Raw genomic sequence first — 16,350 nt, forward strand, 5'->3', positions numbered from 1 at the left:
AGTTAATCAGGTTCCGACCTCAGTTTTCATAAAATACAGTAAAACTTTTAACATTCACGAGTTTCTTGGATGCGAAGAAGACAAAATGACTTGAATCTAATCACATGAATTACATGGGCTGCAGGAAAAGTATTAAATCCACTGCACACGTCAAAGGTTGTGTTCAAACACATCTACAATCAGTGGGCTCAAAGAATAAAAAAAGGTCCAGGCACTTCTTTTACTGTAAAAAGTTCAAAGCTGTGAGGAAAGCCAAAAATAGCAGAATTATTACAACATCAACCCTTTCCTTTTACCTCTGCTTCTATTCTTAGACGTTCAGCTCTCACCTCGACACGTCTGCGCGTGGAAGCGTTACAAAAGGCAACACCCATATGGAAATACAACTGTTCACAAAGTTTAAATCCTATCAAATCAACAACAACTGAAAACGCCTGCCGCCTGTGGAGCTCACTGCTGGTTTGAGTCACTCTTTGGTTGTGCGTCCATTCAGCATCTCAGTGACAGTTTGAATCTTTTCACATTCATTTTGTGGGTCCCCCAAGTTGTTTTGCTCGCTTGGTTTTCCATTTCTGTCATGATTTTGAATCTTTTTGTGGGTTTTCCATCTGCATTGCACTCAAAATGTCTCATTATAGTCATTTCAAAGCCTAGCCTCATCACACCTGGTAAAATGTGACGCTAAAGTTACCCTACAGCATCATTTTAAAAGATCCATGACAGATGATGTGAAGAAATGTACTTTTAGTCAAACTGTGAGCTTTTTCTAGATCTAATAAAGTAATTTAACACCTAAACACAATATTTACGTTGTGTTTTAGAGGAGAAAGGCTCCTGTCTGTAATTTGACACCTAAACATGAGTCTTGAGACTTGTTCCTTTTCCTCACATGGACGTTGTGTTTTAGAGGAGAAAGGCTCCTGTATGTTGCTGGAGGCTTTACTCTTTGTATAATTCGGCTGCCAGCTCCAAAGGTAATCCTGTGCATGTCAGAAAGGCCACAATAATTAGTGTGTTATATTTAAAGCAGTCTATTAGCAGGAATTTAATAGGTTATTTCTAACTGTGGAATAGTATTATTCACCATTTTGTTTTCATTACTACAGAATAAGCAGTTCATCCCTCTGCCATCATGCACCATCATGTTACCAGATGCAGATAAATACTGGTTCAGGAGCAGGCCATTCACTTAGTTTAAGGGCAGGGGATGGGGGCGTTTAACTGGCTGCAATTTTCAATTTATGCCACTAGATGTCTCACAGTATTTGGCAGTATTTGAGGTTAAAAGCTGATAAAATGCATGAATAAGGTCCAAAATACAGTGTGTGCATCTTCGTTATAGATATAGAAATCAATCAAAGTGTCCCAGATGTCCTGTAGAAGCTGTAACTAGCAGAAGTTATTCTGAGACAGCTCTCAGAGACGGTGTAGGAATGAACCTGATATAACAGGAGGTAGCGCCCCGAATCGTCTGTCAGCACCGTTCGCATCAAGTGTCTCAACATAACGCCCCACGCCAGCTCACCACTGAACACTTCCATCCAACTGCTAACAAATAGAGAAAAGTTTACGATCAAAACATATTTACAGACCTTGTAATCAAATATATGTTTATTTCTAACAAAATATGTCATATTTCCATTTGGGCAAACTGGCTCGACTGCTGTTGCTGTTAATATTTCCCGGGTGAGCAGCTCAGAAACTGTTGCAAGCTGCAGTGCGTCTTCCACAGGTTCAACATGAAGTTAACAGCAAAAAAATGGAACAGCACGCTCACAAACACATACAAAAGGAAACATTAACAACCGAAATACTGCACTGAGAATTCATGGAATTCAAGCAATGTTCGTCACCACGAATGATCACCAAAGAACACAAAACACCAGAGATGGACGCATGGATGCTAAGAAACTGTAAACGAGTGTGCAAAGCTGAGCGATATTCTGAAGGCTACAGGGGTGTCACACTGTTATTGGAAACCCTCCATCATGAGAAACCAAAGGAAAAGATCAGCTGACCAAAGGTTGGGCAGAACAACGTTTCACCTGCCTCCCCACAGCTCACTTTCCTGTTTCTCATTTCACTTTTTGATGATTTTAAATGTTCAAAAATACAAAATAAAACACACGAACCCTGAAGAAAATCAGCTGGTTTGCTTAGTTCTTGCTTTAAGACTTTTCTTTGTGTCGGTACATTAGTATCACCAACTGTAATGAATGCAGAAAGACTGCTAAATGGAATCTGTCGTTTCCCAAAGCTCTGCAAACTCTTTCTGCATCTCACGGCTAATTCCCTTTGTTTTACCACCTGCAGTTTTACCGTTTCAGCTGGGAGTTCGAAACAGGGCTGAGGTGGGAAGAATGTGAGATTCAGACAGAGTAAGGTGCCAAAGCCGAGAGTTACATGGATGTTACTGCATCCCGGGTGCAGGAAGAAATAATAGTTTTTTATGACTATGAGTTCTGAAGTGGATAAAACATTTAAAAAATAAATGAATCTTTATTTAAGATGACTTGGGTTGTGAAGGTAATGATAGCGGTAAACTAGTTGCCATTTTTATGGGCCTTAACTTGCAACAACTGGGGCTAGCTGTTATTAAGCTAGCTGTTGTAGCTTTGTTTGCTAGCTGTTATTAAGCTAGCTGTTGTAGCTCTGTTTGCTAGCTGTTATTAAGCTAGCAGTTGTAGCTTTGTTTGCTAGCTGCAGAAAACTCTCTTTGAGTCTCATCAATGGAACAAAGAGCCACAGCATGATCGCTGGAGATTAGACACAGTGTCGTAGTTGTTAGTTATACCAGAAGCATTGTGTTCTTCAGAACTCTTGGAATGCTTTTTATCAATCCTCCATGAGGTGGAAAACAACCACCAGCCAAATAACGGCATGTAGGCTAGGCTCACTTCTGCAGTCACTTTGGGATATAATTGCTAAATTTTGCATATTCTCACCAACAACTCATCCCAAATCCAAAAGAATATGACAGACCCCAGAGAGAAATGCCAGTCTCTGATAATACAGTACAAAGGCCGGTTGATCAAACAGGTTAGTAGCAACTAAAGGCAAAGTTGGAGTTACACCCGCGAGGTTCATCTAGAGCCCAGTGAGGTCTACAATGGCCTTGATGAAGATGGTGTCGTCGCGAATGTAGGAGTTTTTTAAATCCAGCTTGGAAAGTGGACAGAAGAGCGGGCAACCACTGGCGATGTTCATATCGCTGACGGGCCTCTGGAAGGACGAGGATGAGATGTCCGGCCGGAAAGCATCGATTATGTGCTCCCTGTTGTTCTGGTCGAGCAGCATGAGGGTAACCTGCGTACAGATGTCAGGAGTGTGACCTTGTATCTGCTCTGACGGACAAACTGAAGCTGATCCAACAAATAAAGCACTGGTGCAAAACAAAAAATGGATTTTAAAGATGGCTGTCAGTGAGGAGATCTGAATATCTGTTCTTAAAGGTGAATCATAGTTTGTATGAACAGTTTCTCTGGCTCTAAAAGTTAGGAGGAGGAGGAGGAAAGGGCTCCACACAGTCTAAGACAGTGTTTCTCAACCCTGGTCGTCCTCAGCCTTCTGCAGAGCATAAAGACCTGACCCACTCATTTGAATCAGGTGAAATAGGCAGGGAAACATGCAGGAAAACATGGAAAACATGCAGGACAGGGTGTTTTGAGGACCAGGAATGAGAAACACTGGTCAAAGATACACCTTGAGTCCCATTATGCAAGTTCACCTGCGCTACAGAAGGTTTATTTATTGTGTCATCTGAAAAAGCCTGAGCTTCAAACGTAGCCACAGTACCTGAAGCCTACGTTAAGCTTCTCTTCTGCTAAAAACAATCATACATCCCATGGACCCATTCTCTGCATGTCATTTAAAAGACCTAAGAATAACAGGCTGATCCAGGATCGGCTAAAGCAGCGTTTTATCTAATCTGATTATAAAAGCTTTTACCTTCTGATTAAAAGGCCACTTGAGGAGTGCGTCGCTGTGTCCTCTCATCACCACAAAGAACAGAGATAAGTGGGTACCGCGGCCTGTGCCGTCGCCATTCAGGTAGATCCGCAAGCACATCTTGTAGCCGTATTTACTGGTGTAAAATGCTGGAAGACATTATTCAAAAATCAGGTGTAACAAGACAGTTATGCCAAGCAGGAAGTGTCATATCAGCATACAAATTGCTTACCGGGAGAGAACATAGCAGGAGCACGGCCAGCCACAGCATCCTGCCTCTTTTTGGTGAAATCTGAGATTTTCCAGATAAAGATGCCGTCGTAGGTTGCTGCAGACATGTCCCTCATTTTCCCCTCCATCTCCACGATGGACAGGTCTCTGAGACTCACCGTCCTCTCCAGCTGACGAACCTGCAGCAAAGCAACACAAGACCATTTAGGCTGTATCTGAAACGCTGAAACCAAACCAGAAGCTTCAGGCGGCAACACGGAGCCGTTTGACACCAAGAGCACAAACAAATACAGGCAGGAGGCCTTCAGCTGCCCTCACTAAATCTAAGGGCTGTTGAACACCTTCATCTGGAAAACATGAATACAGATTGGTGTAGGGTGGAGTTATTGGGAAGGTAACGAGGCCCACTGAAGCTTTCATGGGTCACCTTGTTGTTCAGAATCTCAATTTTGTCCTGGTCTAGTCGGTGTTGGCGGTTGTAGGCCTCCATGGTGGTGCAGGAGCGCTCCATCTCTCGGTTGAGGACACAGACGATGTTTTCAAAGGTGTTGACTTTGAGCTCCAGCTCCTGGCAGCGCCGGCTCAGCTCAGCCACCTTGGTCTTCTCGCTCTGCAGCTGCAGCTCCAGGGCAGCCCCCATGGCGCTGGGCAGCGGGGTGAAGGAGGTGGCGAGAGTCGGCGCACATGCACCCTGCATGGGGGCCATGCCGACCCCACCCAGCTGACTCATCTTCAGCTCCAGCTCCCTCAGGCACTGGTGGAGCTCCTGCAGCTTCTGGCTGGCCACCTCCAGGCTCTGGGGCTGCAGGCTCTCCAGACTCACCTTGATGCCCATGATGAAATGCAGAAGCAGGTTGAGGTGTTCGTATGAACACTGCCGCTCGTGGTCGTGGATCTTCTCTTTCTCCACCTTCGGAGTCAGAGACAGAGACACATTGAGACAACAACAGTTCTCAGCCTTACAGTTATTCTAAATAATGTTTGCAACACTGCCACAGAAGAGGAAAATACCAAAGCAACTAATTACAGAGGAAACTATGGATATATACACTATAAAAAGTGTTTTATTGTTTAAATATAAGACCGAAAAACAGGCAAAATACCTTCATATCAAAGGGTTGTTTTGGAAGTTAAATAGAAACTAGTTACATGTAATAATGTGCATACGTTACTTTAGAATAAGGAAAGGAAGAGAATTACACCTCCACTGATAATCAGAGCCAATCAGCCTGAACATACCTAATTCACCACTAATAAATTAAGTTAATTCTTTCTATTCACACTGTGAATGTGTGCAAACACCCACAGCAGCAAGAGTTTGGCTCTTTTTCACAAACTCTTCTGTGATGATGTAATACCATCAGAGAGCTTCTTCTTCTCTATCTTTTACATTCAAATAGAAATCTGAAACTTGAATTTTCTCCCTTTCTCCTTTGCATCCTTGTTATTTGTTTTAAATGGGAAATTCTATGTACTTTTGTCAAGTTTTATACAGTCAAGCAGTTATGACATTAGGCAGGGATACACACAAAAATATCTACTTACAGATGTATCGCAGCCAACAACATGAAACCTGCATGGTGTTTTAAATTTACTGCAGAATTTAATATGGTCCACATACTGCAAAACAAAACAAATGAAAGAAGCAATGATGTATCGAGTGTGTTGAGGAATTTGATCCCTAGCTACATGGTGAACGACATCAAGCTAACGATGCTAATAAGTATCAGGGATACCTTTTCTCTGGGGATCTTTTTCTTTGCACAACCTTCGCAGATCATTGGGTACTTCGGACAGATTTCATCATGAGCCTGAAATAACGATAATTTTTTAAAGAGTAAGTTCACAGCTAAATTAAATACAAGAAGGTTTAACGGCTACATGCTAAAAATCATCCATCATCACGGTAGCCTTATCCTCTGGGTCCCAACAACTCCTTTTCTGTTGTTCCACTTGTTTTAGTGTATTTAGGTCTGTAAAATTTAAATTTGACCCTTTTTTAAAGCGAAATGATGCAAACTTATCCATTAGCAGTTCTTGTGTCTTTCTGGATGCACAGAAATAATCCAGCATGGCTGTATCATGGTGATGTGGGAAAAAAATGACAATTTTGGTAGTTTTCCTGCTGATTCTGGTGCCGTTTCTCAGAAAAAAAACCTTAGTCGCAGTCTATTTAAACCTGTGTGCGTCATGCCTGAATGTTCCAGTGAGACAGAGCGATGCCTCAGAGCAGGAGCGTGAGCTTTGACCAAACTGTTCGTGCACAGGAGCGTGAGCTTTGACCAAACTGTTCGTGCACAGGAGCGTGAGCTTTGACCAAACTGTTCGTGCACAGGAGCGTGTGAATACTGTGGGAGACGGGCAGGGCTCGTTACAACAGGACACTCACCTTGATGTTCTTTAACAAGAAGGGTTCTTTGCAGTATTTGCAGTTAAGCGTCCTCTCCGGACATTCCCTCTCATTGTGGCGTTCCTGTTCGTTGGCTCTCATCAGCTCTTTACAGGAAGGACACATGATGATCATGAAGTCACAGTTGCCCTCGTGGCCCGCCTGTCAGAAACCGACAAAAACCCTTTGTGCTTAATTTGTTCTCGCTGAATAATACACTTGGATGCATCTGATGATGTCAAACCGTTAAATATTTGATGAAAGATGAACAAAACTTCAACATTTTGCTCAAACAACTGACGGCTGTGGGCTGCAGCAGAGTTCAGTAAATTGACTGATTTATCATCATTTATCAGTTTTTCAGTTTTACAAAGTGCAGACTGGCAGTGAACATCTCAATAGTTCATGAGTGTCCATCATTCTGGCAGCACTATATTAGAAGAAAAGACTTAGAAATATGTTCTTTTTTCTGCAATATGCGATAATAACTATAGGAATAATCTATAGGAATCATTTGAATGGATTTCTGTGGAATAAATCCCTCAAGAATGATTGATGTGATTCTGTGGGACAATACGCCTGCATACAAACTAAAATTAGGGTCGTTCAACCGTTAAAAAGGTTTTAATTGTGATTAAACTCATGACTGTGCAGTTAACTGAGATTGAGGTGATGCTAAACATGTTGATGCTATCGAATTCAAGATGAGCTGTTATCTTTACAGAAACAGTTAAACATGTTTTAAATTTAAAAGCAGCTTTGAAAAGAGGCACAAAATGATTTATGCCTTTTTTACACTTTTATTTCAGCCATATTTCATGTTTTGTCTTGTAAACTTGAAAAGGGGAACTGCATTTTTCCTCCTTCTAAAGTGGATAAAATCATGAGAAGATTCAAGGAATCTGAAGGACTTTCGGCAGGCAGGTGTGAGGGGGAAAGGGAGCTAAGCTGGACACCAGAGTTCTCTGGGCAGAACTGCATCATTAATAGCTGATAGAACCACACAGACAACAGTGGAAAACCTTTTCCCAGCAGTAAAGTACTCAGGTACGTTCAGTGAGGATACTAAAAAGACACCTTTTGTCATCCTGGTCCTTCTCGGAGGCTCGGAGGCGTCTGAAATGAACCATCACACAGTGGCCAGACCAATCAGTATTAAAGATCTTTTCTGAAACAGATAAATGCTGCAAACTCCGAACCAAAGACAAAAAGGGCGTTCAGATTGCAATCCACAAGGAAGATGAGCTGAAAGAGGACCAAAAACGGATCATCACTTGGTATCAATGATCGTTTGTGTTGAGAAGGAATGATAAGAGCGAAGAGTTTATCTGGGGCTCATGCTGTGGGCAAATAAATAAAAGTGATTCTCCACACCATCCCGACTTTTCCGATTCGGTGTCTTAAAATGACCAAAACATCTTGAGACTTGTTCTTTTTTTAACTTGATGAGATTTATTCAGTTGTGGATGTGCTTGTTTTTACCTTTTATCATTCTGCTGCTTTCAGGGTTTCTGTTATCGGCTGTTTTGGAATCATCCATAAAGGAGGGATGTAACTGTAGAAATAAATGGACCCATTTACCTCAAATTCTTTGACAGTTCCCGTCCATGTGCAGCCTTCATTTGGACAGACAGCTGCCAAGGCCTCCACCTCTCTGCGAGCGGCGTTGTCTGGGAAAGCCTGGATGGGAAAACAGGGCTGTGTTTGGTTGCAGTCTGAAGGGTCGTGTTACAAGCTCTCTGCATCGTTTTACTGAGGGTCAGGATGCTTGAAGCTCACTTTTCCCCCCTGGCTCGAATTTCTGCTGCGCGTGTAGTTGTGTAAAAACGGGACTATAGCTGCTCCACCTATTGTCAGTGCAGGGAAGAATTACAGAGCAGTCACAACGGATCCATGCTGTGGCTCAATGACTCTGAAAACAAAGACTGTCGTGTTGCAGTGCTGACCACAAAGATTTTTTCTTTTTTTTTTTTTACAGCCGCAAACACTCAGATTTTAATTAAGTAAGCCAATAATAATAAAACTGGTCACACTGCTCGTGATGCTAATGAAAACAGAAATCCAAATGAACCACGGCTAACCATAGTTTCCTTGTCCCCCTCATTTCCTGTGCAGGAACCAGGAGCTAAACAACATTATACCCAAAGGAAGGTCCTGGCAGGGAGGTAGTTTTGAAGAATAGCTTGAACCTTTAGAAGTTTTATCTAGACTCACCACAGCTCATAAAATCCGTTAACTTCAAGTTGTATCACAGGAACAGTTGTTATTGGTTATCATACTGTGTCTCACTGTGTCTCACTGTGTCTTAATGTGTCTCACTGCGTCTCACTGTCTCACTGTGTCATACTGTGTCTCACTGTGTCTCACTGCGTCTCACTGTCTCACTGTGTCATACTGTGTCTCACTGCGTCTCACTGCGTCTCACTGCGTCTCACTGTGTCTTAATGTGTCTCACTGCGCCACACTGTGTCTCACTGTCTCACTGTGTCATACTGTGTCTCACTGCGTCTCACTGCGTCTCACTGCGTCTCACTGTGTCTTAATGTGTCTCACTGCGCCACTCTGTGTCTCACTGTGTCTCACTGCGTCTCACTGCGTCTCACTGCGTCTCACTGCGTCTCACTGTCGCACTGCGTCATCCTGTCTCGCACTGTGTCTCACTGCGTCTTAATGTGTCTCACTGTGTCTCACTGCGTCTCACTGCGTCTCACTGTCGCACTGTGTCATCCTGTCTCGCACTGTGTCTCACTGCGTCTTAATGTGTCGCACTGTGTCTCACTGTGTCTCACTGCGCCACACTGTGTCATCCTGTCTCGCACTGTGTCTCACTGCGTCTTAATGTGTCGCACTGTGTCTCACTGTGTCTCACTGTGTCTCACTGTCTCGCACTGTGTCATCCTGTCTCGCACTGTGTCTCACTGCGTCTTAATGTGTCGCACTGTGTCTCACTGTGTCTCACTGCGCCACACTGTCTCGCACTGTGTCATCCTGTCTCGCACTGTGTCTCACTGCGTCTTAATGTGTCTCACTGTGTCTCACTGCGTCTCACTGTCGCACTGTGTCATCCTGTCTCGCACTGTGTCTCACTGTGTCTCACTGTGTCTCACTGCGTCTCACTGCGTCTCACTGCGTCTCACTGCGTCTCACTGTCGCACTGCGTCATCCTGTCTCGCACTGTGTCTCACTGCGTCTTAATGTGTCTCACTGTGTCTCACTGCGTCTCACTGCGTCTCACTGTCGCACTGTGTCATCCTGTCTCGCACTGTGTCTCACTGCGTCTTAATGTGTCGCACTGTGTCTCACTGTGTCTCACTGCGCCACACTGTCTCGCACTGTGTCATCCTGTCTCGCACTGTGTCTCACTGCGCCACACTGTCTCGCACTGTGTCATCCTGTCTCGCACTGTGTCATCCTGTGTCTCACTGTCTCGCACTGCGTCTTAATGTGTCTCACTGTGTCTCACTGCGTCTCACTGCGTCTCACTGCCGCACTGCGTCTCACTGTGTCTCACTGCGTCTCACTGTCGCACTGCGTCTCACTGTGTCTCACTGCGTCTTAATGTGTCGTACTGTGTCGCACTGTGTCGCACTGTGTCTCACTGTGTCTCACTGTCTCGCACTGTGTCATCCTGTCTCGCACTGTGTCTCACTGCGTCTTAATGTGTCGCACTGTGTCTCACTGTGTCTCACTGCGCCACACTGTCTCGCACTGTGTCATCCTGTCTCGCACTGTGTCTCACTGCGTCTTAATGTGTCTCACTGTGTCTCACTGCGTCTCACTGCGTCTCACTGTGTCATCCTGTCTCGCACTGTGTCTCACTGCGTCTTAATGTGTCTCACTGCGCCACACTGTGTCATCCTGTCTCGCACTGTGTCTCACTGCGTCTTAATGTGTCGCACTGTGTCTCACTGTGTCTCACTGCGCCACACTGTCTCGCACTGTGTCTCACTGCGCCACACTGTCTCGCACTGTGTCATCCTGTGTCTCACTGTCTCGCACTGCGTCTTAATGTGTCTCACTGTGTCTCACTGCGTCTCACTGTGTCTCACTGCCGCACTGCGTCTCACTGCGTCTCACTGTCGCACTGCGTCTCACTGCGTCTTAATGTGTCGTACTGTGTCGCACTGTGTCGCACTGTGTCTCACTGTGTCTCACTGCGCCACACTGTGTCATCCTGTCTCGCACTGTGTCTCACTGCGTCTTAATGTGTCGCACTGTGTCTCACTGTGTCTCACTGCGCCACACTGTCTCGCACTGTGTCATCCTGTCTCGCACTGTGTCTCACTGCGTCTTAATGTGTCTCACTGTGTCTCACTGCGTCTCACTGCGTCTCACTGTCGCACTGTGTCATCCTGTCTCGCACTGTGTCTCACTGTGTCTCACTGCGTCTCACTGCGTCTCACTGTCGCACTGCGTCATCCTGTCTCGCACTGTGTCTCACTGCGTCTTAATGTGTCTCACTGTGTCTCACTGCGTCTCACTGTGTCATCCTGTCTCGCACTGTGTCTCACTGCGTCTTAATGTGTCGCACTGTGTCTCACTGTGTCTCACTGCGCCACACTGTGTCATCCTGTCTCGCACTGTGTCTCACTGCGTCTTAATGTGTCGCACTGTGTCTCACTGTGTCTCACTGCGCCACACTGTCTCGCACTGTGTCATCCTGTCTCGCACTGTGTCTCACTGCGCCACACTGTCTCGCACTGTGTCATCCTGTGTCTCACTGTCTCGCACTGCGTCTTAATGTGTCTCACTGTGTCTCACTGCGTCTCACTGCGTCTCACTGCGTCTCACTGTCGCACTGCGTCTCACTGTGTCTCACTGCGTCTCACTGTCGCACTGCGTCTCACTGTGTCTCACTGCGTCTTAATGTGTCGTACTGTGTCGCACTGTGTCGCACTGTCTCACTGTGTCTCACTGCGTCTCACTGCGTCTCACTGTCGCACTGCGTCTCACTGTGTCTCACTGCGTCTCACTGCGTCTCACTGCGTCTCACTGTCGCACTGCGTCTCACTGTCGCACTGCGTCTCACTGTGTCTCACTGCGTCTCACTGCGTCTCACTGCGTCTCACTGCGTCTTAATGTGTCGCACTGTGTCTCACTGTGTCTCACTGTGTCGTACTGTGTCTCACACTGTCTCACACTGTCTCACTGTGTCGCACTGTGTCTCACTGTGTCTCACTGTGTCGCACTGTCTCGCACTGTCTCACTGTGTCTCACTGTGTCTCACTGTGTCTCACTGTGTCTCACTGTCTCACACTGTCTCGCACTGTCTCACTGTGTCTCACTGTGTCGTACTGTGTCTTAATGTGTCTCACTGTGTCTCACTGTGTCTCACTGTCTCACACTGTCTCGCACTGTCTCACTGTGTCGCACTGTGTCTCACTGTGTCTCACTGTGTCTCACTGTCTCACACTGTCTCGCACTGTCTCACTGTGTCTCACTGTGTCTCACTGTGTCTCACTGTCTCGCACTGTCTCACACTGTCTCACACTGTCTCACACTGTGTCGTACTGTGTCTCACTGTGTCTCACTGTGTCTCACTGTGTCTCACTGTGTCGCACTGTGTCTCACTGTCTCACACTGTCTCGCACTGTCTCACACTGTCTCGCACTGTCTCACACTGTGTCGTACTGTGTCTCACTGTATCTCACTGTGTCTCACTGTGTCTCACTGTGTCTCACTGTGTCACACTGTGTCTCACTGTGTCTCACTGTGTCTCACTGTGTCTTAATGTGTCTCACTGTGTCTCACTGTGTCTCACTGTGTCTCACTGTCTCACTGTGTCTTAATGTGTCTCACTGTGTCTCACTGTGTCTCACTGTGTCTCACTGTGTCTCACTGTCTCACTGTGTCTCACTGTGTCGTACTGCGGGGGAAAGGTCAGATCAAGTCAGAGCAAAGAAATCGTCACTAAGCATCTGCAGCAGCGTTTGCACAGGCTGCCGTGAGCAGCTGCTGGCCACAGTGAGGACGAGCATTATTTCACACTTCAACAGACTTCATTTGCCTAATCTTCATCCTCGAGCTCAGTGGAAATGGAGAAGAGCCGGGACTGAAATAATCTTTTGACGCCCTGAATAAAGATAACAGGCATTTAAAGTCTGGGTGCTCGTGGTTAGAAGCGCAGTAACATAAAGTGATATGTGACGCAGCCATGAGGATAGTAAAAAAGTACTTACACCACCTTGCTTGAGAATGGAGGTAGGTTCCTCAAACAAGTCTTCTTTGATGCATGCACTGCATTTCTGTGGTCCAGAACTTAGATGGAGAAGAAGAACACAGATACTTTGACTTTTAAGCAACAATCCGCTCTGAGTCATGCAGCACAAACTCGACACCATCAACAACGTGTTTAAGTTCATATTCCTCTGGAATCAGTGAGTAGGACAACTTAAACTCAGCACAGGGTCAAAAGACAAATAAAATGGCTTTAGGCTTAAGCAACCAAAGTGTTTCTGCTCCTTTTAACCACATCTTAACAGCTCTCTCCACAGCATCCCTGTTGGCTTAAGGTGGGCAAAGCTGTGCTGTGTGTGGGCTCCAGGCAGAACTCTGCAGGAATTCCACAAACTTCTTCCCACAACTGCAGCTCATTAGTTTTCCAGCTAACTCACCGACTGATCTGCAAACCATTTCAACATATCACTGAATAAATGCTTCAAACATTCACTTTAGGCTGGGAAACCAAGGTTCTGAACCACTGAGGTAAAGCATTAACGAAGGCTGGCGACATCAGAGGTTAGCAAACCTTAAGTCCAATCAGCGAAAACAGCATGAAGTGTGGGTTAAAGCTACTTTAAGTTGCAGTTCTGGGAAGATTTATCGTCTTTTCTGTATTTAAAGTGCAAAGCACAAACAAAAGGATTCATTTAGTGTATTCAGAATCTCTGCATATGATGTCCAACACTGAGAAACAAAAGTATATCTGACACAACTAAATGTATTCATTCTTTTATGTATTTATAAGCACCACTCGCTATTATCTCATTATCTCACTATGGATGAAACACGGTGCAGGTTCTAAGCTGTGAACACACTCAACAGTTTTATGACAGTTGAATTCAGCCTTTACATATAAATATATAATAAAGTGGCCACAGCATATACACATGAGAGAAATTCCATTTCAGGGACACTATATTTGATCTGAATTTATCTTAAGGAGGCCAGAGCCACATTTTTTTTCTCTGACTTTTGTATTTTATCAAATAAAAGCTGTTTATTTGCTCATCTTGTTGCAATGTGTCAGCAGCGAGCGCCTCCAACCCCCCCAGATGGAAACAGTGGAAAGCAGGCCCACAAGCCACAGCTTCAGTGGGTCCAGACACTCCAGGAAACCCTCACAGGTCCTCTGTCCACACTGTTAATGCTCAGAGCTGAGACCTGACCAGCTTCCATCTAACCAGTCACTTCTGACACAATCTGTAACACCTGCTTTCTTCTAGTATCTATAAACAAAGATAAGGCGGCGATTAAAACAAGCTACTAATGACTAATGTACAGAAAAGAAATAAATAAGTGTGGCTTCATCACGCGCATGCGCACTTTGAAAAAAGAAAATCGGTGATCTCACCACCAAGCCTCCACTCTCCTAAGGAACCTGAAAAACTGTGATTTGTTTCACTACATTCTTATCATACATGTTGTTTTTTAAAGAAAATAATGTCGTTTTGCTGTTATTTTCATCAAACACTTGTCAGATGATGTCATTTACTGACAGATGAGGTCATCAGACCCATTTCCAGCACACAGCGGAGCATTTTAAGACTAACAGCGGCCGAACCTTCTGGTGTATTCGGCATAAAGACACTTTCAGACAGCACCGTGTTGGGTTTAACTCCTCAGCCCGGCCAGCCTCAGCATATGTTAGCGGGACTGTGACATGACGAGCCCATCATTTGGGTCGAGCTCTTATTCTGCGTGTTACCTTCACGCCATTCTGCTCTATTCACGACAGCGTGGCTTTAATCGCATTTATCCTTACATGTGACAGCGTGAAGGGCAATGTGAACATCTGAAATATGTGCATGAAGTTCGGGCTACTCTCCATCTAGCTAGCTCACTAGCAGCTACGACACTACTCACCTCACAATTTTGTTGAAACAGAACGAACAAAAGCGGTGACCGCATTGGGCTTGCAAGGGCCTTCGCAGAATTTTCTGACACGAGTTGCACAAATGCTTGTCTTCGAGGTTGTTCCCCAAAATTTTCTTTGGGAAGCCCGGTTTGTTGCCTTCCAGGGAAGATGGTGGAGACGGCTCCTGTGCAGCCATTATTCCCCTTGAACAATATCGGGGGGACTCAGCGGGGTGTGTTCAAGATAAGCAACACCGCTGGGTGTAATTTTCGAAATAACCGCCACTCATTGCTCTTTCACAGATTTATTCAGACGTGTATACCTGCTTATGTTACGAGCCCATAACGATATCTGCTCCTCACATGCACGGACCAGGCGCTTTCACGTGACAGCTGAGGATGCTGTGCTACAGAGGAGCATCAATGCGAGCAGCATCAGGAAGCTGCGGTGGAGCGGACAACAGCGACAGGACCACTAACCCGGCGGGGATCCCGGAAGTGGTGTCCCTTTGTCTTCAAAATAAAACAACTTCAAACGAAAATAACATTAGACTATTGGACTTTTCATTGTTGATGCACATTTTGAGACATTGACACAATAGAAATGAACCTGGACTTAAAAGTCCTCAGCACATTTTCTGTTAAAGGAAAAGTCTGTAATTTGTTACATCATTAGTTGTCCTTATTAAAATATTTCCATAAACATGCTTTGGGTATTTGGTCGTTTTCCATTGGAAGCTGTCCTATTTGCTACAGAACTACTGGAAGAGCAGAATTGTAATTGGTAGGTGTGTTTAAGGTCAGTAAACAGTAAGCAGCTAACCAAAACAAAGTGGGGGGGGCAGTCACTGTCTCGGAGAAATTACACTATTCCTTTAGATGTGAACTTACATGGTCAATGTAGTCCTCTAAACTATGTTCTAAATGTCCAATTTTTCATATATGAATAAAGAATTGTAGATAATGCACTCAACAATTTTGTTTTTCTTGGACCCCCCCCCCCCCCCCCCCCCAATGTCTAATGTCTACGCCCTTGGCTGTTAGTACATAAACTGCAGTAATCAAGTAATATAAAAGTGAATTTGAGACAGAAGCCGGTAGAAACTTGTCTGTCAGACCTGTCTTTAGTCACCTTTAAGGCTCCATAGTTAGGAGATAATGGGGGGTGTTTCATGCCCAGTATTTGCCTGCTACATTCTCCCGTGGCGTCTCCTTATAACAGCTCACAGAAAAAGTTCACACGTTCATGTCATCGCAGTTATCAAACCACTGGCTCATGGCTGATCTCCTGCAGGTTATACTGAAACAGCTGGTTAAAGAAAAAGAAGAAAAGCTTTGGAATAGTAGCATCTTTCACTGGGTTTCACTGCCAGAGGTTTCTTCCTAAGTCTGGTTCTGCCAGAGGTTTCTTCCTGAGTCTGGTTCTGCCAGAGGTTTCTTCCTGGTTCTGGTTCTGCCAGAGGTTTCTTCCTGGTTCTGCCAGAGGTTTCTTCCTGAGTCTGGTTCTGCCAGAGGTTTCTTCCTGGTTCTGGTTCTGCCAGAGGTTTCTTCCTGGTTCTGCCAGAGGTTTCTTCCTGAGTCTGGTTCTGCCAGAGGTTTCTTCCTGGTTCTGGTTCTGCCAGAGGTTTCTTCCTGGTTCTGCCAGAGGTTTCTTCCTGGTCCTGGTTCTGTCAGAGGTTTCTTCCTGGTTCTGCCAGAGGTTTCTT

At 45.1% G+C, this 16,350-nt stretch overlaps 1 protein-coding gene across 3 annotated transcripts; it reads right to left on the minus strand.

The window, feature by feature from the left end:
- Nucleotides 1-883: 883 nt before the first annotated feature.
- On the minus strand, nt 884-15,102 carry traf2a (Tnf receptor-associated factor 2a). 3 transcript variants are annotated; one of them, XM_072387188.1, is made up of 10 exons: nt 14,654-15,102; nt 12,748-12,826; nt 8,150-8,248; nt 6,569-6,730; nt 5,916-5,990; nt 5,725-5,799; nt 4,607-5,089; nt 4,181-4,358; nt 3,949-4,097; nt 884-3,306 (listed from the first exon to the last, which is right to left on the minus strand). In XM_072387188.1, the coding sequence occupies exons 1-10, from the start codon at nt 14,839-14,841 to the stop codon at nt 3,088-3,090; spliced, it is 1,707 nt and encodes a 568-aa protein (XP_072243289.1). In that variant the 5' UTR covers nt 14,842-15,102; the 3' UTR covers nt 884-3,087. The 3 variants fall into 3 exon arrangements, with proteins under 3 accessions (XP_072243289.1, XP_072243290.1, XP_072243291.1); XM_072387189.1 differs by lacking the exon at nt 5,725-5,799; XM_072387190.1 differs by lacking the exons at nt 5,725-5,799; nt 5,916-5,990.
- Between the last annotated feature and the right edge of the window lie 1,248 nt (nt 15,103-16,350).

Source organism: Leuresthes tenuis, unplaced genomic scaffold (genome assembly GCF_036924035.1).
Source record: "Leuresthes tenuis unplaced genomic scaffold, fLeuTen1.0.hap1 SCAF_6, whole genome shotgun sequence".
In the NCBI taxonomy this organism is placed as follows: Eukaryota; Metazoa; Chordata; class Actinopteri; order Atheriniformes; family Atherinopsidae; genus Leuresthes; species Leuresthes tenuis.

Bases quoted from the DNA above. Each gene is read 5' to 3' on its own strand.
- traf2a (XM_072387188.1), bottom strand. From the start codon at position 14,841: ATGGCTGCACAGGAGCCGTCTCCACCATCTTCCCTGGAAGGCAACAAA. The intron at 8,249-12,747 runs GTAAGTACTTTT...TTTCCCATCCAG, and splicing joins CCATTCTCAAGCAAGGTGGT to GCTTTCCCAGACAACGCCGC. The intron at 4,359-4,606 runs GTGACCCATGAA...GCTTTGCTGCAG, and splicing joins TTGAGATTCTGAACAACAAG to GTTCGTCAGCTGGAGAGGAC.